Below are 22,802 nucleotides of genomic sequence, written 5' to 3'. Positions count from 1 at the left end.
GTTGCTCTGCCTCCAGAGATGTCCCTCCCATTCCCTCTGCTCTTCTAAAGAACCTTTGTGTTACTGCGGGATCCTGCTGCTAGTCTGCTGCTGTCAGGCAATGCATCCGTCCTTCGCTAGCATGCTGCGCCAAGTTCCTGGTCCTGGCCTGACCGAATTCGTCCAATATTTCTGACACTTTGTAGGCTCGCGGAACGAATGATGAACTAGCCACCTTCGTGCTGGAGAGAAGAAGCCTTGGCCTAGATGCCGACTGCCTCAAAGCGTCCATTCGAATAGAGGGCCTGCTTTTTTCCTTCTTCTCTTCAACCTAGCAAAGTCTGGTACGGGCCAGGACAAAGGTGTCGCCGTGATAGATCCACTCGGCGATTTCCTGGGGATTTCTGGCTTGGGTCAACCCTACCTTCCTTTCCCGTATGAGATCAATGAAGAGAGAGCACACGCACGCCGGTCCACGGCAGTCGGCAACATCATTTCTGCCGCGATCGTGAACGCCCCTTGCTTGTTCTTCATTCTAATTGTAACCGGTCGATAATCCCCCCCACGACAGGGTCGACCTTGAGCGATTAAATGCATATAGTTCCGTACGTGCTGCCGTCAAACTTGAAGTGAGACATGATGAAGAAAAATAAAGCTATTGTACTGTGGCTTGTCCCTCGCCTCGATCATCAGGCACAGCGGCAGTGTAACCACGCGCTCTGCTGGGCATCAGATCCTGCACCGATGGGTGAAGAAAGAAAGCCTGGTTGGCCCTTCTGACTGGCCAAGTCGCAGCTGCGGGAACCCCGGACAGAAAGTGGGAGGTCGCGGCGGGAGGGAGCATGCCCGTTCTGCGCTGTGAGTGGCTCGAGAGCACCATGCGGAGGACCAGCCCGGGAAACGAACCCGTGAGCTCATCTTCTGCATGTCTTATTCCCTCTTCCAACCAGATTTCTTACTTGACATTTTCTTGTGTTCTTGTTCATTTCCGTTTGGCTAGGGAAGGGGTGGGTGACAGTTGTTGTCTCGAAAGGGGTTGGCCCGAGGAGAGATGGGAGCTGATCTCGGTGATAATGTAAACATGCTTGTAGCATGGATGGACGGACGAATACGATGCTTGCATAGGTCCAAGGTGAGATGCAGCTGCGCCTGGGGGGTTTTTGGTGAAAGGTGAAGAATAAGAAGTCGGCCAGTTCCCCTCTCCCGACGTGACATTGTGCATCCTCTTATTTTTTTTTTTTTTTTTTTTTTTTTTTTTTTTCTTTTTCTGATCCATTGCCTTTTAGGTTCATGGGGATTTGGGTTTACACTTTTAAAAGGGAAGAAACAATACAAGAAAGGAGTGCATTTCCCCTTGTTTCTCGTCAATTCCCCTCTCCCATTTCCACCCACACACAGCCAGCCATCATGGGCAACCAGCCGAGCACACCGCTGCAAACCTGCCTCAACGCAATCTGCGCCGGCCGCGCCGAATGCGTAGCCTACCCCAGCACGCCGCTCTACCAGCTCGCGTGGGTCAAGCCCTTCAACCTCGATGTCCCCGTAGAGCCAGTCGCCGTCATCCGGCCGCAGTCGGCGCAGGAGGTCGCCGAGGCGGTGAAGTGCGCCGAGAGCGTGGGGGCTAAAGTGCAGGCTAAGTCGGGTGGTCATTCCTATGCGTAAGCTTCCTTTCTTTCTTCTCTTTTGGGTCGCAATGTTAATTGAAATGGTGAAATTGACAATGAATTATTTAGCAACTACGGCCTCGGCGGTGAAGACGGCCACGTCGCCATCGATCTCGTGAATCTCCAAAATTTCGCCCTAGACCCTCAAACCTGGGAAGTCACCGCCGGAGCCGGCACGCGCCTCGGCGAGCTCGACAAGAGGATGCACAACGCCGGCAACCGGGCCGTCGCCCACGGCGTCTGTCCCGGCGTGGGCATCGGCGGACACGCGACCATCGGCGGGCTCGGCCCCTCGAGCAGGATGTGGGGGACTTGTCTGGACCATGTTGTCGAGGTGGAAGTTGTTACTTCCGGGGGAAATATTGTGAGGGCGAATGAGCAGGAGAACTCGGATCTTTTCTGGGTAAGTTCAAACCCGCTTTTCTTTTAGTATTATTATTATTTCTTCTAACTGAATTTAGGCCCTCCGCGGCGCCGGCGCTTCCTTCGGCATCATCACCGAATTCAAACTCCGCACCCACCCAGAACCCGGCGCCGTCGTCCAAAACACCTACTCCTTCTCCTTCGGCCGCCACGCCGACATGGCGCCCATCTACGAATCCTGGCAAGCCCTCATCTCCGACCCCAACCTCGACCGCCGCTTCGCCTCCGAATTCGTCGTGCAACCCCTCGGCATCGTCATCACCGCCACCTTCTTCGGCACCCAGGCCGAGTTCGCCGCCACGGGGATTCCCGACCGCATTCCCAGCGGCGGAAGCCTTAGCGGTGTTGTCAACGACTGGCTCGGTAGCCTCGTGCATGAGGCTGGTAATGAGGCGCTGTACCTCGGCGATATCCCCACGGCGTTTTATAGCAAGGCTTTGGCTTTTGCGCCGGAGGATCTGTTGGGTGGTGCTTCGATTCGGGATTTGTTTTCCTATATCGATAGGACGGATAAGGGTACTCTGCTCTGGTTCATCATCTTCGATGCGTCGGGCGGCGCTGTGAACGACGTCCCGCTCGATGCTACGGCGTATCCGCACCGCGACAAGGTTCTGTACTATCAGTCCTACGCCGTCGGTCTAGGCTCTCTGCCCGCGTCTACGAAGTCCTTCTTGGAGGGCGTTCACACGGAGATCGAGAGGGGCGCCGGTGCGGGAGCGAATTCTACGTATGCGGGTTACGTCGATCCAGCGATTCCTAGGGCTCAGGCCGAGGCGGCGTATTGGGAGGGGCATGTGCCGAGGTTGAGGCAGATCAAGGGGATTTGGGATCCCCAAGATACATTTTCGAACCCGCAGAGTGTGAGAGTGCAAGGGTAGATGCGGGTGATGAGGGAAGGGGAGAGAGGGTTTGCACGTCGTGGTGTCGGAGAGTGTTTTTTTGGGAGGACTACGCATATTGAAGGCATTTACTTCGTGATAGAATTAATTATAATGTGTGAATGAGTGAGTCAGGTCTAAGTCGCTGGTGATGGGTCCCTCTGGGTCTAGCTAAGACTCCATCTGCTCCATTGCCCAGTGGAGGAAAATGTGGTGATCATTGCATCATTCGACAAGGCTTGCGCATCATCGACACCGGCGCCGGAGTGTCGATCTGTCATGTGCTCGTACAATGCAGCCTCCGCCTTCCTTACATCCGTTGATCGATCGATCTCGCATATAATCTATTACCACATGGCGTCTGACGGCTCATCTAGACGCGGAACGTGATGAGGGCTGCCAAGGTCCGGTCCTCGGACGCGCGAAGCCCGGTTGGCCACGGGCTAAACAACCGAGCCGGGACAAGCCGCTGTCAAGCTCGATCACGGAGACAAAGGACGAATCAAAGCAATCAATTGCAATCATTCTTTTTTATCCCTTTCGTACCAGATCAATCAGAAATGTGTTTCTGTAAGCCGACAGATTGATGCCTTTGGTCGGTTGAGATGTGCGGCACACCAATATACGCCCTTCGAGCGGGGTGGTGTGGAAGGGCGCAAGTCTCCGATTTGTTCAGCCATCTGGGGTATAAGTATAACACTATAACCTCTCGCATTGGAACGAGGAGATATTGAGATATTCACCATTGAGATATTCGCCATTGATCTATTTACCCTCCGATACCCCTACGTCATATAATCGGAGCCGCGTGTAAATCTCGTGGGCGCAATTGTTGCTGGCCGATACATCTTCCAAAACGCAGGGTTTCCGTCACTCCTCCCGTCCCCCGCATCGCACCTTCCGCCTCCGTTGCCGACCCGCATCGCCGGATTCCAAATCGAGTCCTTCTTCCCCTACGGCTTTTAACGCCGAAACTCTAAACGCGAGGGCCGAAGTTCCAGCCCGAAAAAGGCAAGAACAACTCCCGATAGACCAAAAGACAAGGGGAAAGAAGCACTCGGTTCCCTCGCCTTTTTGACATCACCAGCGAACCCACAACTGCCGTGCCCAGAGGGGTGGGTATCCATAACTCGGGTGCCACCTTCCCCACACCCCCTCGCTCCCCGAGAACCCCGCGAACCCCTCGAATCCTCCAAAAACTTGCCCCTCTCCTCAGCCCAAAGTCAATTCCCGGTGTCAATTTATCTCCTAACCGATTTTCTCACGTAGGTCTGCGCGCTATTGTTTCTGGTGACTTTTGCTCGCGAGTTCGCGAGTCGGCATTTTGGATCTGTCATTGGAGCTGCAGAGGTTGAATATCCCGATAAAAGACAGGATATAGCAGTCCCATCGTCTAACACTCGCTCGCGTGCTCTCCTGTGCTTTCGCTTATTCTAATTGACGCTTCTCGACGGAGACTGGAACTCTTTTCTTCGAAAATTCGAATCCAATCGTTGCTCTACGCCGTCTACGAGGGGACCAGTCCATTGTAGTTGGCCACCGACCCCATTCCACACAATGTACACGGCATCTCTCGCCTTTTTCGAGGCCCTATGGGCTGCTGGCGTGACGCATTGTTTCGTCAACTTGGGCTCCGACCACCCCAGCATCATCGAGGCCATGGTCCTGGGCCAACGGGAGAAGAAGGGTGCCTTCCCCCGTATCATCACCTGTCCCAACGAGGTACGCCTCATTCCTCCCCTTCCCTCTTGTGCAAGTGGCCGTCTCCCTGCCAGGGAACATTTACCCTAACCAAGCCCTTAGATGGTCGCCATGTCCATGGCCGACGGCTACGCCCGCCTCACTGGAAAGCCGCAATGCGTCATCGTCCACGTCGACGTCGGCACCCAAGGCCTCGGAGCAGCAGTGCACAACGCCTCGAGCGGCCGCGCCCCCATCCTCCTCTTCGCCGGCCTCTCGCCCTTCACGCTGGACGGCGAGCTCCGCGGCAGCCGCACCGAGTACATCCACTGGATCCAGGACGTGCCCGACCAGAAGCAGATCGTGGCGCAGTACTGTCGGTACTCGGGCGAGATTAAGACGGGGCTCAACGTCAAGCAGATGGTGAACCGCGCGCTGCAGTTCGCGAGGTCGGATCCTCAGGGTCCAGTGTATTTGTGCGGTGCGAGGGAGGTTATGGAGACGGATATTCCGCAGCAGATTGAGTTGAGGCAGGAGGAATGGGAGCCTGTTAAGTTGGGGGGGTTGCCGGTTGGTGCGGCGGAGGGGATTGCGAAGGCGTTGGCGGGTGCGAAGGAGCCTTTGTTGGTTACGGGGTATTCTGGCAGGAACCACAAGATCCCCGACGCGCTGGTGAGATTGGCCGATAAGGTCAAGGGTCTGAGGGTGCTTGATACGGGTGGCAGCGACATGTGTTTCCCTGCGAACCATCCGGCATGGGTCGGTCTGCGATACGGCATCCACGATGCCATCACTACGGCGGACGTTATTGTTGTCATCGACTGCGACGTGCCCTGGATCCCGACACGGTGCGCGCCCAAGGAAGGGGCTAGGATCTTCCACATCGATGTCGACCCGCTGAAGCAGCAGATGCCCGTGTTTTACATCCCCGCCCAGGAGCGATACCGCGCCGAGGCGCTCACCAGCGTCGAGCAGATCCTCGCCGCGTTCGAGGCGACGCCCGAACTCCAAGCGCAGCTGGATTCGGACGAGGCCAAGGCGGCCGGCAAGGCTCGAGAGGAGTCGTATAACGCGTTGCTTAAGACGATGGATACAACATACCGGCCGCTCGAGGATGGGTCCTTTGGCACGGGTCACCTCTGCCGGACACTACGGAAGCTGTGTCCCGAGGACACGATCTGGGCCGTGGAGGCGGTGACGAATTCGCAGTTTACACACGACGGGATTATGCCGACGCTGCCTGGGTCGTGGATTAACTGCGGTGGAGGTGGGTTGGGATGGTCTGGTGGTGCGGCGCTAGGTATTAAGCTTGCGTCGGATGCGGAGCACGGCGGCAAGGGCAAGTTTGTGGTGCAGATTGTTGGTGATGGGACGTATTTGTTCTCTGTGCCTGGAAGCGTATACTGGATTGCGAGGAGGTACAAGATTCCTGTCTTGACGATTGTGCTGAACAACAAGGGTATGTCTTCTATTCTCCTTCCCCTACGACTCGCTTGTCCCCACTAACGTCAATGAACCAGGCTGGAACGCCCCGCGCCACTCATACCTCCTCGTGCACCCCAACGGCGAAGCGTCGCGCGCCTCCAACGAGGAGATCAACATCTCGTTCGACCCCGTGCCGGACTACGCGGGCATCGCCAAGGCGGCGGCGGGCGGAGAGCTACACGCGGCGCGGGTGGACAGGGCCGAGGACCTCGAAAAGGTGTTGGCCGAGGCGGTCAAGGTCGTGGAAGGGGGTGTGGCTGCGGTTGTGGATGTCAAGGTTGTGAAGGGGTGTTGAGGAGCGGAAGGGGGGGTCATGGGATTGGATGGATGGGGGGCGGAGGGCGTGTATGAGGAATAGAGGAGGAGCTAGATGTATACAGGATTTTCTCTTTTTTGAATATATTTGTCCCCTCAATGTTTTAAGCTCATCCATTCAGATTTCACGATTTCACCGAAAGTTGAGCCCTTGGTGCTCTCGGGATCTTTTTCGGCTCAGCACCTTTGCCCGAGATTTTTATGTCCGCGTGGGCACACCTCAAGCCGGCGATGGTTGGATTCCTGTGGGAGAGGTTCGTGATGGATCGAGGACGAAGTAGTTTTTTCGTGTTACACCCCACCACCACATCACACCCACTGCGCTGAACCGAGCTGTCTATGGGGGGGTTACTTTGCATACGGTAGTGGATCACCTAGAGTTTCGTGAGAAGGGAAGGGGATGGGGGGAGGGGAGGAGAGGGCGTGTTATACTTGGTGAAGGCTTCGGATATTTTGGAGGGTTACTAGGCGGTGAGGGGATTTATTTAGCAGGTAGGCAACCAACATCTTGGGGGGATATTCGATTTACGAGGTAATAGTGTCAAATGATGTATTCGATATGTGGAATGTGGTGGGGTGTGGGATTATTGATGGTTTGAGGAGGAGCATTGAGTGAGGAGCTATTTTGGAGTTGGTTTTTTTTTTTTTTCTTTTCTTTCTTCTTGTTCTTGAAGCGAGGGTTTAGTCTGATATTACGTGCAGTAGTGTGCTATGCCCGGTTTTCAAGCTGGGGAGTGGAGTTACAGGGACATGGAGATTTAGATGGTGATGCCTATTTTCTGGCGATGATGAGAGGCAGGTGTTGGAAATGGTAGGGGCCAAGGTGAGCGTTTTTGGCTTTAGTGTAGGCAGCAGCAGGGTAAAACGGGGGGATGCGGTGCGATGCATGAACGTGGGGACCAGAGCCTGCATACTCGGGAAATCGGGAAGTGGTGAGAGACGGACCAAAAAAAAAAGCTGAGATGGGCTACAAGAGACGGATTGAAGACTGGGAAGCGGCGAGGGGAGTCGGAACGGGGGAGGATGCCATCACGAGGTCTTTTCCCGCCCGCTTTTTGCCGTTCGTTCGTTCTTACGCTCCGAATGGGCACATTGGTGCCGAACGGCAGGAGCGAGAGAGTGAGTAATTGAGTTGAGTGCTTGGATTTCCCATTCTTACTCGCTGTGGGATGAGGTTTTTCAGGTTTTCAACGCGTCGCCCGCTTTCATGACAACTCGGCAAATGCGCATGTTGGAATGAATCATACTTGCCCTTTTTGGAGATGGTGGACTTCGGGTTCTGCAATGAGAGGTTTGGACTTGTACAATGACAAGAGACGGCGAAGGTCAGACTATAGTACAAACACACTACGACACAGTAGTGTCGAACTGGCGATGTTCTTGGCAGCTTTTTGTTTCTCGACTTGCACAGCGGGCGGATGCATGCAGCCGCGCAGGCAGCTACGGCGTCCATCCATGCTTGCAGATGCGAGGACGGGGACGATGGGGAAGAGACATGAATGGGTGAAACTCTATCACATTTCCAAGTGGTTCGATCTTTTTTTGCCTACAGTTTGCCGTCTCCTTTTTCAGCTCCTGCGGTACGTGCCATTGGGGGACATGATTTGAGAGGACAGGGAGAGCGATGGCTCGATTCGACGATGGGAGGTAGGGGCCCAAGAAAGGGTCCTCCTCATTTACATCGTGGGACAGACGTGGTTGATTGATTGATTGATTGATTGATTGACCAATTCTGCTGCTGGAAGCCACAATTAACACTGCCCCTCCCCCGCTCCTTATCGATAACAGCCCTGAAATTGTGAGGCGGGAGCCTGGAATTGATTAACAATTGGAACATTGAACCAGACCCAACCGGGTTCAATCAAGTCAAAGTGTCTCCTGGGGATATTGGTGGTCCCTTGCTTCCCGAGAATTGAGCACAGCATCGACCCACTTGCGACATCGGCTCGGCTATCAAGGTCAGACTCACTTTAATTGACGTGATGCGACTTGTACTGAAGTACTTCGTGCTCGGAATTAACTATCTAGAATGTCGAATCGGGTTGATTTCCTGCTGGCTACCTAGTTCCGTTGGCCTGAGGCTCAAGGACCGGCGAGTCCTATCCGGTGTAAGAGTCAACGACATTCCCATTCCCATCCCAATCCCAATCCCACCCTGCTCACTTACACTTTCATGCCAGACATTGGTCACAAACAGAAAAAGAAGAGTAATTGATTTTTCGAGTCAAATTTGATCTCGAAATCATTTTTTTTTCTTTCATTCTTCTAGTGGTAGTGGTATAGTGGTATAGTTCATCCAGTCCCGATCCCCGCTGTCTGCTGTTTCCCAGCGTATCCCGTCATAACCCATGTACATCAAATAAAGTAGAGTCGTAATAGTACAGTAGAAAACACAAGATCTCGGAGAATCCAAAAAACAAGGTAGAAAAACAAAGGAAAATAAGAAGAAGGAAAAAAAAAGAAAAAGAGTTGAGAAATGAGAAATTCACTCTCTTTTACTCCAATCGATATAACCCATCCTGATACTCAACTCGATGCCTCCTGCTCCCCGCCCCAATCGTAGCCCTCCGCCTGGGCATCCACCTCTCCTTCAACCTCTCCTTCTGCGCCTCCTCATCCTCCTCCTCGTCCATGACGGGTGCGGGCCTGGGAGCAGGAGCCCACTGCCCAGGAGCGGGCGCGCCACCCCACCCCAGACCGAGGTTTGTAAACGGATCCACCAACCCCGCGGGGCCGGCGGCAGATGAAGAAGTCATCCCCGCACCGACGGAAGGATGAATCTCCACCGTAGGCCTCACGTACGAGGTCGGTCGCCTGGAAGGAATGGGCTGAGTAGGCCGGTCAGCAATGTTCCGGTTCGCCCGCGCAATGCGAGCCTCCTGCCTCTGCCTCCAGGCCTCGTCCTTGGCTTCCTCGCGCTGCTCCTTCTTCTCCTTGCGTCGCCGCCTCTTCTCCTCGTCGCTCGCGGTATTATGCGAGTAGGAGTGAGGGTGAGAGCTAGAGCCACGGCTGTGGTAAGAGCTGTCCGAGGGCTGGCGCCTGTGATGGCCGCCTCGGGAGGGCGAAGGGGAAGAAGACGAGGGGGATGAGTAGGATTCCTCGCCGGGGACCTCAATTCGAACACGCGGCTTGCTGTCCTTCTGAGGACGCGGCCGCTCGTCTACTATGACGGGGCGGTGGCGGAGGGCAGGGTCCTGACCGAGAGGTCCGCTGATGTAAGAAGGAGAAGGGGGTGCTGTGCGGGGGATGTCGAAGCTTTGAGGGGGAGTGCGAGGCGTGGGGGGAGCCTCGACGATGATGATGCGAGTGTTGCTGGAGCTGCCCTTCTTGGTATCCTCCTTGTGGTAGCTGCTGCTGCTGGTGCGGCGGCGGTGGCCCGAACGGGATGGCTCGGTTTCCACGTTCACCATGTCCTGGCCATTGATGAGGATGGACGGACGCCTATATCGGTGACGCTTCTCGCGAGAGGCAGAAGAAGAAGCTCCACTGCGGGCATCGGAATCCGATTCGTGGGTCGTCGCCGGTGTGGTTTGGCCTGGCGTTAGGCGTGGTGAAGGGGGGAAGTAAACACCCTGGGAGTTGAAGCGAGGAGAAGCGCCGGGGATGTCCACGGGGGCCGTTGGTGTCGCTGGCGTGGGAGGGTGATGACCGAGGGGGTGCTTGAAGACAATGGGGTCGCAGGGGATACCGCGACGGTAGGCGGTGCACCGGCGGATCTCGCGATTTTCGCGGTGGATGCCGTCGGCGCTGATGAAAGGGTAGATGTCGGTGGTGCACATTGTTGCGGTGGTGGGGGTGTTTTGGGTAGTGGTGTTGGTTGTGACTCGGAGGTCAACCCCGGTGTTTGGGGGAATGACGATCTGAGTTTCTATACGGGTTTTCTTGTTGCGATGGCGCGAGGTAGTGTGCCGGTCAGAAGAAGATGCCGAGGTGAGTGTGTAAGTTGGTGAGTGGGTTGGCTGGATCAGATCACGAGTGCGAGTAGCGACAGTTGAGTTTGCTTGTGTTGATGTTCAAGACATATAAGATGTTGTTATCAAGGGAGTTGGAAGGATGTGTTCGAGGTGGAAGGTCAAGGCGGCAGATGGGAGACTGGTGGGATATGTCTTGATATATATAAGCAGTTGAGTGGAAGGTGTGTGTTGAGTCAAGTGTAAGTAAGAAAAGAAAAGTCTAGGCAGGTACGGGAGATTATATGTGAAAGTGGTTCGAGGATTGAACTTTGAGCGGATGGGAATGATGTTGATGCAGGTGTCGCGGCAGAGATTTGGAGTGGGAGGTCGAGGACATTTTTAAACATCGCGCGTGTAAGACGAAAAGACGTCTTGTTGCGGGTGGTACCTACCAGTAGAGGACAGGACTAGACTGAGACTTTGACATGGGACCAAAGAGCTCCGCCAGCTTGCAGGGATGTACAGAGGGTACGAAGTACTTCGTAGGGCCTAGGACTAGGCCGGGCAGGAGCAGGAGGCAGGGGGGTGTGTGGCTTTGCCCGGGTCTAAAATGGACAAGGGCGTGGACTGAAGTGGACAATGGCAGGAAACAACGACCAGGGCCGACAAGTACTTTGTACCACTTCAAAGTGGATGACTGTTGATGGTCTTGTCCACAGCCCACAGCCCACAGCGTCGGACACAAGAGCCCATCTTTGTGCTCATGTCTCCTGTACTTTGTGCCGCGTGCTCTGTAGGCAGCAGAGAAATCAATGCGAGTCGAGGGATTAGTCCTACCCTCCTTGCATTGTCTTGTTAGTTTGGAACTCTGCAGAAGCGGAGGAGAGGGGTGTCGATATACTTGTAGAGCACACGGTTTTGGACACGAGCAAGAAAAAGGAAAGAGAGCCAAAAGCCAAAATCGTTTTACTGGGGTTATTTTTACTTCCCACTTTCTTACTTCGTACAAGTATTCCTAACCCTGCAGGCCAAATTGGCTGCCTGGTCTTAGGGCTGCAAGGTAATCGGACGTGGTCTGTCCAGTCCCTCTCTCACTCATGGTTTTGTCGATTATAGGCTCCAGTCCCCGAGACTTTCAATTCCTCCGCAGGGTCACATTGATTTTCAAAGGATCGAATTGATTGATGCCTTCTAGGGCTGGACGTTCGCCACTCAGCACTGGCCAGGACCTAGGACCCCGTGGGCTGCTCCCCAGTCATGGATGTCCCGAGTTTTTCCTTCCCTTCTCTTCCCGTTTCCTGATTCTCCAAGTTGATCCGTGCTTGACATTTAGGGTTCGAAGAAGTTACGACGGGGGTTTGTCTTACATCTCGGCTATCCTGGAGTAATTAGTAGACTGCCACTACTTTGTACTTTACTTGTAAATTCCACGCAAATGTCGCGTGTTAAGAAGCAGTGTCAAGCCAAACAATTCGCCCACTCCATTGTGAAATAAGAAGATAATTCAAAGAAAAGACTCTGCATCTCCCAGAAACAAAGTTTCAACATCGTGACGCCGTCCCCATCGCCAGCCCGCCGATGAATCATACCTGCATTCCCATTCCGAAACTAATCCCAAAAGCATCACTCGCCATTGATCGACCTGTCGCTTCCCATCCACTCGAACCCTCGAGAGGGAAGAAACAGGAGCGGCCCACATTTTCCCTTCCCTCCATCCCCCATTCTCGTGGAGGGGTGTGAATGGAGCCAACCCTCCAAGCCAATGGGGGGAGGGAGCTCTTTTCTTGGCTGAGCCACACTTCGCGCCGGCAAGTGACCTTGTGGGGTGGTGTTGCTGGTTGCCGCATTTCTGAGGTTAGTGTCCTTATTTTGCAGTCATAATGCCGGGAAATGGAAATAATGGGTGTCGATGGGGTGTCGAGATGGCTTCACTCCGACTTACACGAGCAGTTTGGAATTTACGAGGAGATCAACCGCCACATCATTATCCTTCGATAATTTTTTTTCTTGAAATGTTGTCTTTTATTTTACGTATGGGTGTCGCATGCGTAATCAAGGCCATCATCTTCATCCTTCAAATATTCGTATGCCCCCAGAGCTATTTTAAGATGGAACAGTTCATTCGAACAAGATGGCGCTCTCTCAAATGTTCGAACCAACAGCCAAGCTTCTCAGAAAAAAAAAATTGACGTCGACAACCCCTTGTATTCCGAGTCCCTTCTTTCATGCCGGCCGTTGATGAGGTTGTTGATTTGCATGTCACATTACTGACAAAAATCTATTTCAGAAAAGAACGCCTGTTTCATGAGGAAACCCTTGGACGAGGCTGGGTGGTCTACGCCTCTCAGTTGGCCCAAAGAATCGGAAGAATCCTGGAGGGAGCCAATAGAGTCTTACAGAAGCTGGCCTGGCCTGGCCTTGGTCGGCCTCCCTCCTGACTTTGGGTGTAAAGATATTCTTAGCCACGATCTCGTCCTGAGTACTTAATCAATATGCTATGATACTGCTGCTATACAGGTACTGAGTACACCTACTAACCGCTCAATGCAGGTCGTGTCCAAAAAAGGAGAGCGCCATATTCGTCTGGCAGCAGTGGCAGGTGACATGGGCTGTGCCACTCCCTGTCAGAATCCGCATGCGTGGAGAAAAGTTGTCGCAGAGCAGAACGACGCATAACCAACAGATTGTGGATTTTTTCACAGCACCCAATCTGTCGGGTCCGTCTGCGACGCCAGATGCAGCGTCGCAGACGATGAACTTCAAATTTAGGCTTTGCTCTTCTTCTTTTGACCTTGGTCGCGGCGGCGGGCCTACAATAGCCGCGGGTCGTCTGTTTTAGTCTGCTGGACAGTGGACTCGAGGTGAGAATTAGGCAGGGTTCGCTTGGGAGGTTAGAGAATGGGCCAAACCCAATCTTGTTTTCCTATTTTTTTGTGGCGATCACCACACGATGTTTCGTTTCTAGGCTCCTGAGCTGACCAAGGGGTTTTCGTGGAACGGCAGAACGCTTGAGAGAAGGGGGGAAAAAAAGAGGGTCACGGCGGCAAACGAAACCACTTCGCATCCAATGCGCCGGGCCTTCTTAGAGACTTGGGCATTCTTTCTCTTTGCCATTGGTGTGAATTGATATTTTTTGTCATAATTATTTCGGCAAAGGGGGATTTGGGATCCTCCCCGAGTTTCCAGCCCAGGAGGTTCGCTTCATGCATTGAGAAGGAAGTTCACGAGGAACAAATCATCTGACGATTGGAGTCTTCAATTTGCTTCGTGTTCGTACGACGAAACTTACTTCGGACTCCTTTTCCGGGCGCGTACAAAAATAAAGTACGAAGTATGGTGGAGGGGGAGTGGGCATGTCTTGCCTCCGTCAGCACTTGTCCTTTCAAATTTCCTGGTGCCTATTAAGGCCCTATCAGGCTGGTCTTGGATGGCATCGATCGTGGATTTGTTTGTCCCGGCTCACGCATTTTGATCGAACATACTTCGTAACCGCCAGACAGGCCGACCGACCCGTCTCGGTCTGTCTGCTTTGAAAGGCCAGTTCGTGGAACACCTTCAAACCAAGTCACAGCTGGCGCATTATTTTAGAGAGTTGGAAGTTCTCTTCTTCCCATCTTCCCTCCCCCCTTTTCCCAGATTACGAAGCATCAAGCATTTTGATCACAGATACCCAACCTTAAATCTGCCTTTTGCCCTATCATCTGTCGACGGTGCCATGATGATTACGTGCTTCCCGCACCCAGCACAGCCTGCGGTGTCACCGGCGGATGCTTCTTTGCCCCGAACCGAAGAACTTCCCATGATGTGTTTTGCTTGGTCTTTCTGCAAGGGGAACCACTGAGAGCGGTGTACGTTTGCAAGGGACAGAGAGCACGTTATTTGTGAATTGGCACACACACACACACGCACTCTCCAATTGTCACTATGTGTGTGTGTGGTGGGGGGGCTGCGCAGCCTGGTTGTGGAGATTGCAGACTGAGGCTATTATGTGTAGTTGTGGCTGGTCGGCTGGCTAGCAATCATGGAAGACTGAATCAAGTTGATCTTTATTACTTCGTACACACACTTGCCGGGCCTTGCCGAATATTGGAGCCTATCAGACACATTCTCCCTCGATGCGTTCACCTACTCGCAAACATTCCGTGCTGCTGCGCAGTTACAACTAGTCTGGTCAAGCTAACACGAGGCGCAGCAGCTGGTCGCGGGATGGGCTTGTGTGCCGAGCTAGTGTCCTCGTAGTGCTAATTAGTGTTAGTGCGCTGTTTAAGCCTGATCAATGTGACCTCAAATGGTTCCTGTTACTGCCAGGCATGGCGACTCAATCACGCTGAAGACCTTGACTTGGCCAGCCGTGGCCTCCATCTGGGTCAATTGGTCGATGTGGAAAAACTACGTCGGCTTGAGGAGAATTACTTCATAAGAAAAAGAGGTATGGAATTTTTACAATTGGGCACTGGAGCCGAGTTCAATGCGACCGTCTTCGAACCAACTAGGTTGCTAGTGGAAGTTGAAGCGAGCACGAGGTTGTCCTCCTGGACAGACCCATCATTGGCATTGGCTTCATGGGAGTCTCCATGAAATGAGAACGAGGATAAAGAATGAAAATTTGAACAGCCCAGATGATGAAGACCTGCACGACGTGACACGATCAATTGATACGAGACGATGCTGTCTGTGGCTTGCATCATCAGCAGGAGTCCTGCATTAGCACGAGGTCTGTAGTCGTCATTCTTCCTCCATCTCCAATTCCAATCCTCGTTGCCTTCTTCAATTTCTCCGGGGGTTGCCAATCACGACAGACTAGTGTTATCGCCGCCAGATTTTCCCCTGTAGCTTTTTGCGGACATCGCACATCGATTCTCTCCTCCTCCTTCGTAATTATCCCTGCTCCTGTACGTACCTCAGGTTCTACTAGTAACATTGAATGTTTCCGCTTTCTCATCTCACAGCCTCACAATGCAAAAGATCAATGCGGCTAGACACCAACGGCTAACGGGTGGAGATCGTTTGTTTCTTCAGGCTTCGATCTCTTGCTTTTTGGAAATTCTGGAAGGGTTACAGTAGGCCAGGACAAGCCAGGCCAGAAAGAGAGACCGTTGAAACAATTTACGATTTGCTTCGCCCGGCAGTCCAAAATAACGGCGATCATGCGCAGAGAATAAAACAGAAAACCCACTTCGGACCCAATCCAAAGGGAAAAAATGATCAACCCCGATCCTGGAGGCAAACCACCGGGGTTGAAAAGGGAGGGTCACATCGAGACTGTGACCCCGGACATTGGAGCTTTCAATCCCTTAACAGGACCGTCAGCTCAAAAGCCTCATCCCGCCCTTCGCCACACTCAGACTCCAGAAAAATTACAATCAAAATTACAATCGATAGTACACGACTGCCGAGCACAGAAAGAAGTCATCACTTTGTGCTACCCAGGGCTAAGATTGTCAAATTATCCGCATCAATAGCTACCAAGCCCGGTTATGCTTACGCAGAAGCTTTCTTTTCCCTTCCTCAAGGGTTTCATCGTGCCCAGTAAGGCAGATTATCATCGAGAGGACTCCAGTGTGGCACATCAACCGCAACAAATCGCAATGCAGGAACCGCTTACAATCCCTCTGTCCCTCCGTGGCAGCAACTGCCTCTCAGCCTCTGCTTCCTGTAAGATTCAAGTTTAAGCCTCTGGGAGGAAGCCAAAACAAACATCAATCTCTCGACGAAAGCAAAAATGCGACAAGTCGAATTCAATTGTAATTCTCCTTTTGCAGCCCCCAACGTTCGCCACAAAGCTCCACGTAATTCCCCCTCCCTGCTACGCCCTCTCATACCCTACGCCCTAACAGAGCGCACAGTACAGCGCCCCAGCCTTGCCAATGACAAGGAAATACGTTGTCAGCTAGGTGGAGTTTGCCACCCGTCAAGCAGCTGCCCTGCAAGTTGCAGACGCCCTGCAGCAGCATGCAGCAAGCTAGTTTGCTTCCTTGCCCTTTTCCGCTTGTCCCTCGCCAGTATTGATTGAGCTTTACTGGTTCCACCCATTGGAGCTTGTACATTTCGACCTGCCACATCCAAGCGGACACTTACACCTACCAACGCCCGCTTCCTTCGGCTTCAGCCGATATTCCCTATTTTCTACTACACCTCGATGCTCCTCTCACACTACTTACATATCTTCAACGGCCGCTCCTTGTGTATGAGGGAAAACGTCTCTGCTCGGCCAATCCGGTCTTGTAAGCCACAAGCTCTGTGACAAGGTTCTCACACACATATACGCGTCGTCGTTTACAACTCCTTCACGATGGAAGGAACTAGTATGCGTATGCCCTCGCGCCTCTATTCACCTAGCCTCCTTAACTCGCATGTCCCTCTGTCCACGTATACCCAATCCAATCATTGTTGCTCCCCATCACATTGGCCTGTCAGATTCTATATGCTGCGGGAAGGATCAAGAGGCTACCAAAGTCTTCACCCCCCTGGCCCTGGGAGTCAGAGTCGCAGCTTATCATTGAATCCTGCTGGCGATCTAAACTTCTCATCCGGGGTGTGTCTGTCGCCCCATCAGAGGCATCCCATTGCGAACAAGTTTCCTCGCCCACCGCCTTTCCTCCCATATCACTGTGCCCTCAGAGGACACCTTCACCCCACGCCCCTCCTACCTCTCCCATCTCCAACTCACTTTCCATCCTTGGTACCCGGGAGACGAGGAATAAAAAGAGACAAGTCACAGGAACCTACCATTATAGGGTCCCATATCCAACCCCGTGACTCCTCAACGCATGGGTGTCCTCTCGCCAAAGAAATCCTCCCCATACTTTGCCTGTGTGATAGACACAGAAGGTTGCCATGGGGCCTTTTGAACTCAGGCAGCAGGGCCAAACTAGCGGCCGCCAGGGTCTTGCTTGCTCGGCCCGCCAACGTCTTCTTCGTTCTGTTCTGCCAAGTGGACCTTTCTGTTTCTTCGGTCTTCTTTCCCTAGGCTCACTCCCCTTCTCCGCCCTATTCTTCCGTATCTCATATCTCATCCTAAGCTCCTGGGCCAGACACTCCAGAGAAACAAGAAGGGTGTTAGTCAGGGTTCCTAACAGCCCTTCCCTCCCTTGGTCTCTCCTAGCCGGACACGCCCCTCCCCCTCGACACGCCCCCATCTCCCCCATCGTCTCCTCCTCTAACACAAACTAGGCATCAAAGCTCCAGAGCTGCTCCTACTGACTGACGTGAGCATCACCCATTCTCAAGAAACACATCGGGACACCCGAGTCTCCTGCCAAACGGCCGTGTCCCTTCTGCCCGTGCCCGCTCACATTCTCCCGCCCTCATCAGGCACCAGGCAAACAAGTCACCTTCTCCAATCCCTTCCGTCCTTCAACACTGCCAACTGCCACCTATGACTCCTCTCGTCTCCTCCTCCACCCCCCCCCCACGAGGCCTCAAAATGACGGATTCCAGGCTAAGACGTATCTTCTCGTTCCATCTTCGTACCTTCGTGAACCTTCCTTTCTCTCTTCCCGTATAACATTCACATGAGTCGACTCGACGGCAACCCGAAGAACATATCAGAGGATACCACCCCGCTCCGGTCTTTCATTATATTATCCCATTAGTATACTATGCCATATGCGTGCGTACTTCATACTCGGTCGTTCATGGAACACACTCCCCCTCCCTCTCCCCCTAACCACTTGCCTACCTCGGCCATATACCTTTACCTCTTCGGAGACCCCAGAGTCCCCCCGGGTTAAAAAAAAAGGGTTGAGCAGAGGAATATGGGCGCCTGTTAGAACCTCGACACCTCATCACCCCACCCTTCGTCTTGGCCTTGATGTTCCCTTCCTTCCTTTTCCTTCTCTTTGCAGATACATCGATAGGATGGATGAATGATGAGTGTGATCGTGTATATCCCCATTAGCCGAGGGATCTCCAGGGAGGTTCATAGTAGTACCTCCCAACGTCCCAACGGCAGGGCGCGCGAACTAAGCACCTTAGGACATCCAAAGTGTAAAAAAGGCGGCCCGGCAGGCAAACCCCATACTCCCACTCCCCTCCCCGATAAAAAAGAAACTTGTAGCAATCCCATGATCCTCGTACAAGACTGTATATCCCTCACGTCCCTCATGCTGCATTAAACACGCTACATGCACATTAACAGAAACACCAGGCCCCATCCACCCCATCCCCAAGTCTCGTTAAAAGAAAAGAGATGCAAGGAAAAAAAAAAAGTCCACCTACAACGATAACACACACCCCCTTTACACCTCCTCGCCCGCCACAGCTTCATACCCGCCCCTCCTCCTCCTCCCCACCTCCATCATCCTCGGACTCTCATACATCTCCGAATAATTCACCACCTCGCCACCCAGACATGCCTGCCCGCTCCTCCTCTCCCCGAAAACCGGAGCGGGATCGCACAGGAAATCCTTGCAATTCGTCACGCACCCCTTCGAGTAAGGGTTCTTCCTCCTGCGCCTGTCCTTGCCGCTGCCCGTCGCCGCGCCGCGCCCTCGCACGGTTTCGATGAAGGGGTCCACGCCTAGGATGCGGGCCCAGTTCTTGATGAAGCCGCCGCCGTGGCGTTTTCGGTGGTGGTGGCCGTGGGGGCCGGCTTCCGTGGCGGAGTGCGCTGGGTGGTTGGGGTCGAGGGGCGTTCCGGTCGAGGTGAAGGCCATGGTGATGTCGGCGTCTTGGATGCCGAACATGTTCTCGTAGGTTGTCATAGCGCGCGAGATTTGGATGACTTGGACGAAGAGGAGCATCGAGACCCAGGTGAGTTGGAGGGTCGCCCAGATGGCGAGGATGAGGGTATAGGCGTCGGCGTTGATGACCTTGCAGAGGCTGGCGCCGAGGAGATTGCAAGAGTCGGATGCCTTGGGGGTTAGGGCAGAGAAGTCTGAAGCAAGTGTCAGTTTTGAAGTGGGATCATCAGTTGTAAAAACGCTTACAGTAGTACAGGATCCAATCATAAAACAAGATGCCGCCTGTAAGACCAACAACATAAAAGAAGAAATTCCTATGATTGTTGACGCCAACACAGTTATATACCCAAGGGCAATGACTACCCTTACTGTTAGCCATCTATCCCAACAACTCTACCTGAGTGGAGGGAGTAAAACTCACTGATCATGCTTGGCAACACATCTCTGACATCTCTTGCAATGCTTGCTCCTCAAAGGTGTGCGAATCATACACGTCACACAAAAGTTGGAATCATCATACTTCCACTCCTTGAGCAGCTCATCGATAACAGCCTTTTGCTCAGCGATGCCCTTCATCTTGGGCACAAAACCAGGGTCGTAGACCATGCAGGTCATGTAGAAGTAGGCGACAAATAGGTAGCAGGATAAGAACGCGAGATTGAGGATCCAATGTGTCTCGGTGGCTAGGCGCAGGCATTAGCAAGAAGGGGAATGGAATCGAGGAAAAGAGGGAGATGCAAAGGCATACCCGATGAAAAGGTGGTTGCCCCAAACACTGGGTACAACCAGTTCAACCCGATCAAGAAGAGCGATCCGGCGAAGATACCCGCTAACCATGGCTAGAAGAAAAGAAAGACATCAACATTTTTTTGCACTCAACGAGAACTCGGAATCCCATCCCACTCTACCAGAAAAAAAAAACTTACCGTCCTCTGATAATGTCGCATATCTGAAGGCGCATGCTCCAGAACCTGGTTCGCACACCACATCAACCCATACCCAACCGCAAGGGCGATAGGCACACCCGCAAATATCGGCATATGCGCTAAAATGCTAATCACAGCCCAGATAAGAATCGTGGGAAAGACGAACAGGAACTTGTTCACGAAACCCCTCCTATCCTTAAGAAAGTACGACGCCCACGGCCAAGGAGGGATGATGGCATGTCCATCACTGTCATATCCGCACTCCCTAAGGGCGCGGTGCCACTGAGCGGTCGTGTTCAGCTCCTGCGCCGTAACGGCGGGCGTCTTCCCCGTTTCCGTTTTCGCGAAGCGATCGGACCCGTACTCGATAAGCTTAAGAATGCAAGCAGCCGACCCCTTGACGAGAGCCCAATGCAGCGCCGTGAACCCTTGCTCATCAACAGCATCGACGCTAGCGCCCCAGCGGAGGAAGACGTCGACGCACTGCGGGAAGCCCTTGTAGGCGGACCACATGAGCCCCGTGTGGCCGTAGCTGTCGGCGACGTCGACGGGGATACCCTGGTGGAGCAGGAGCACGAGCAGGAGGACGTTGCCGTTGAAGGTGGCGATGTGGAGGGTGTTGTAGCCTTGCGAGTCGGTGATGAGAGGGTCTGCGCCGTGCTGGAGGAGGAAGTTGACGACGTAGTAGTGGCAGCGCTGGGCGGCCCATTGGAGGGGTGTCGCGACGGAGTCGCCGCCCTTTTTGTTGACTTCGGCGCCATGCTCGACGAGGAACTTGCACATGGCGTATTGGTTGTTTATCGCCGCCCACTGCCCAGATCGAATGGAGGTTAGCGAATGTGAAAATTAGGAGCGCCAGGCGCAAAGACGGATCATCCCCCCCATCCAATACTCACATGTAACGGCGTGATGCCTTCCTCGTCTGTGTACGTAGCATCATACTCTCCCGACTCGAAGAGCTTCTCCATGCCGGCGACGTCGCCAATCCTCGCAATCTGCATTATGTCGTTCTCGACAGGAGCGGGCGCCGCGCCGAGGGCTTCCGCGGCCGGGGTCGCATCGTTGGTGAGTTCGCCTAGCTCCATTTCGCTGTTGATTATCGGAGCGGCGGCAGAGGATTTGGTGGAGAGGTGGATGGGGAGGTGAGGGTGGTCGTCGGCGTTGGAGGAGTTAGTTCTCGAGACCTTCCTATCCATGTGCCGAGAGAAGTTCGAGGCAATAACGAAGGTCAAGGTGAAGGGTCAAGACATTCACCGGGAGAGAGAGAGAGGGTTCGTTGTTGTCGTGGGTTTTCGTTCGACGTCCGTTTCGTTTCGACTCGAAAAGGGGTTGGAAGCGGACGAGAGCAAAGAGATTCACTCGGGTTGGATCGCACCTCCCAACAATTTTTCCTGTCCACCGTCGCAAAGAGGGATGTGACGGGCGCGGGCGGACTGCTCGGTCAACTCGTAGCGTCGCTTCGGGAGGGTTTCATGAATTGGACGGGGAGCTCCCGAAGAAGGAACCGCGTAGGAGAAGGCGTGGTACGCACTACTTCGGCAAGGTCGTCGTTGGTGGCGGTACTTCGTTCAATTCAATGCGCCAGCTGCGAAAAAGACGGAGCGTCGGGACTCGAGATTAAGAATCGTCGAGGAACAATAAGAACAATCCCAAATTGGGGATGTGCTAAAAAAGAGAGAAAAGTCCGAACAAAAAGGAAGAAAAAGAAAAATAAAATATCAGAGAAAAAAAGAAAGGAGAAACAGAAAAGGCAGTCGTGGATCCAGGGTCTCAGGATGGAGACGACGAATCTGGGTCGCAGTTGGAGGCAGCTGAGGCTGACGAAACGGGAGGTGCCGTCAAAGTCTCTTCTCAGTGGAATCTGCGTAATCTTGGGGTGTAATTCCACCGCCGCAGTGCTCTGCACCGTAAGATTCGTACTTCGTAGTGGAGCTTGGGACTTCGCTAGGACGCGCAATTCTAAGTGGACTGGGGCACTTGGCTTGGCAACGTCTTGGCCGGCTGTTCCGGCTTCAGGAAATGGGCACGAAAAATAGATTTTACAAAAGGGTTTCGTGACTCTCGACCCAGGAAGATGTTAGTTCCAATCGTTTGAGATTACAATATAAGAGTGCCGGTGTAGTACAATAATTGCGCAGTTGGTAGATAGATCGTAGAAGAAAAGGAAGGGACCCAGTCGCCATTGCTTCACCAGCAGTTTACATCGTCTTCGAAAGGATGCGGAATCCTGTTAGATGCAGCCGCGTTCCTAGACAATTTTATGATGAAGGTCGACATCGTGCAGCACTGCAGGGGGAGGTAACCAACGATGGATTTGATCACCACAGGTCTTAATTTCTCGTGGATCCTCACTGACGAGCTCGGATTATTTTTCTTCTCACTTTTCTGGGGTCCCTTGCCACGTCCGACCTCGTCGTGACCACGCGACAGTTGCCAAGATCGCAGCCTTACCAGAGTTGACCCTTTTTTGACAGTTTTTGATAAACCCGTCTTCCTGCCGTTTGAGAATGACCGAAATCTATAGACGGCAGTACTTCGTAATGCGAGTGCCGATTCTAATGGCGATGGACAGTCGAATTTCAGCCCTACAGAGACTTATTGTTGCGCTGAAGAATTGATGTGACTTGCTGCCGACAAAGCGACTCGAACACCAGCCACCAGGACGCCACAAGAAACGCATTGGTAAGCCTCATCAGGCCGAAGATAATCTTAGGTTTGCACGTGACCGTCAACAGGCATCACATCTGGATCAGGGTCCTGAAACTTCGTACGACTTCCACAGGCAGAGCTCCGAAAGCCGGGACGACGCTAAAACGGTGTCCACTTGGAGGATCAACTCCATCAAGAGCTTCATCTTGCAACACAACCCCCTTTT

The 22,802-nt window shown here is 53.3% G+C and overlaps 3 protein-coding genes and 1 pseudogene across 3 annotated transcripts; 2 read left to right on the top strand and 2 right to left on the bottom strand.

Annotated features, from left to right (window-relative positions):
- Positions 1-1,386: 1,386 nt before the first annotated feature.
- Positions 1,387-2,944, top strand: SAPIO_CDS1716 (FAD binding domain-containing protein; the record flags this gene model as incomplete). Its single annotated transcript, XM_016784921.1, has 3 exons — positions 1,387-1,637; positions 1,713-2,046; positions 2,105-2,944. The coding sequence occupies 3 exons, from the start codon at positions 1,387-1,389 to the stop codon at positions 2,942-2,944; spliced, it is 1,425 nt and encodes a 474-aa protein (XP_016645218.1).
- A 1,557-nt stretch (positions 2,945-4,501) lies between these two features.
- On the top strand, positions 4,502-6,404 carry SAPIO_CDS1715 (Thiamine pyrophosphate enzyme; the record flags this gene model as incomplete). The annotated part of the gene is made up of 3 exons (XM_016784920.1): positions 4,502-4,666; positions 4,748-6,083; positions 6,145-6,404. 3 exons carry the CDS (start codon positions 4,502-4,504, stop codon positions 6,402-6,404), a joined length of 1,761 nt encoding a protein of 586 aa, XP_016645217.1.
- Positions 6,405-8,919: 2,515 nt separating this feature from the next.
- On the bottom strand, positions 8,920-10,203 carry SAPIO_CDS1714 (annotated as a pseudogene; the record flags this gene model as incomplete).
- Positions 10,204-18,557: 8,354 nt separating this feature from the next.
- SAPIO_CDS1713 (Palmitoyltransferase AKR1) lies at positions 18,558-21,123 on the bottom strand (the record flags this gene model as incomplete). The annotated part of the gene is made up of 6 exons (XM_016784919.1): positions 18,558-19,195; positions 19,248-19,315; positions 19,423-19,684; positions 19,750-19,840; positions 19,928-20,737; positions 20,824-21,123. 6 exons carry the CDS (start codon positions 21,121-21,123, stop codon positions 18,558-18,560), a joined length of 2,169 nt encoding a protein of 722 aa, XP_016645216.1.
- Between the last annotated feature and the right edge of the window lie 1,679 nt (positions 21,124-22,802).

This window comes from Scedosporium apiospermum, assembly GCF_000732125.1.
Source record: "Scedosporium apiospermum strain IHEM 14462 chromosome Unknown SEQ_SAPIO_0077, whole genome shotgun sequence".
Classification (NCBI taxonomy): domain Eukaryota; kingdom Fungi; phylum Ascomycota; class Sordariomycetes; order Microascales; family Microascaceae; genus Scedosporium; species Scedosporium apiospermum.
Note: the sequence above shows the minus strand (reverse complement) of the source record. Positions and strands in the feature narration are given on the sequence as shown.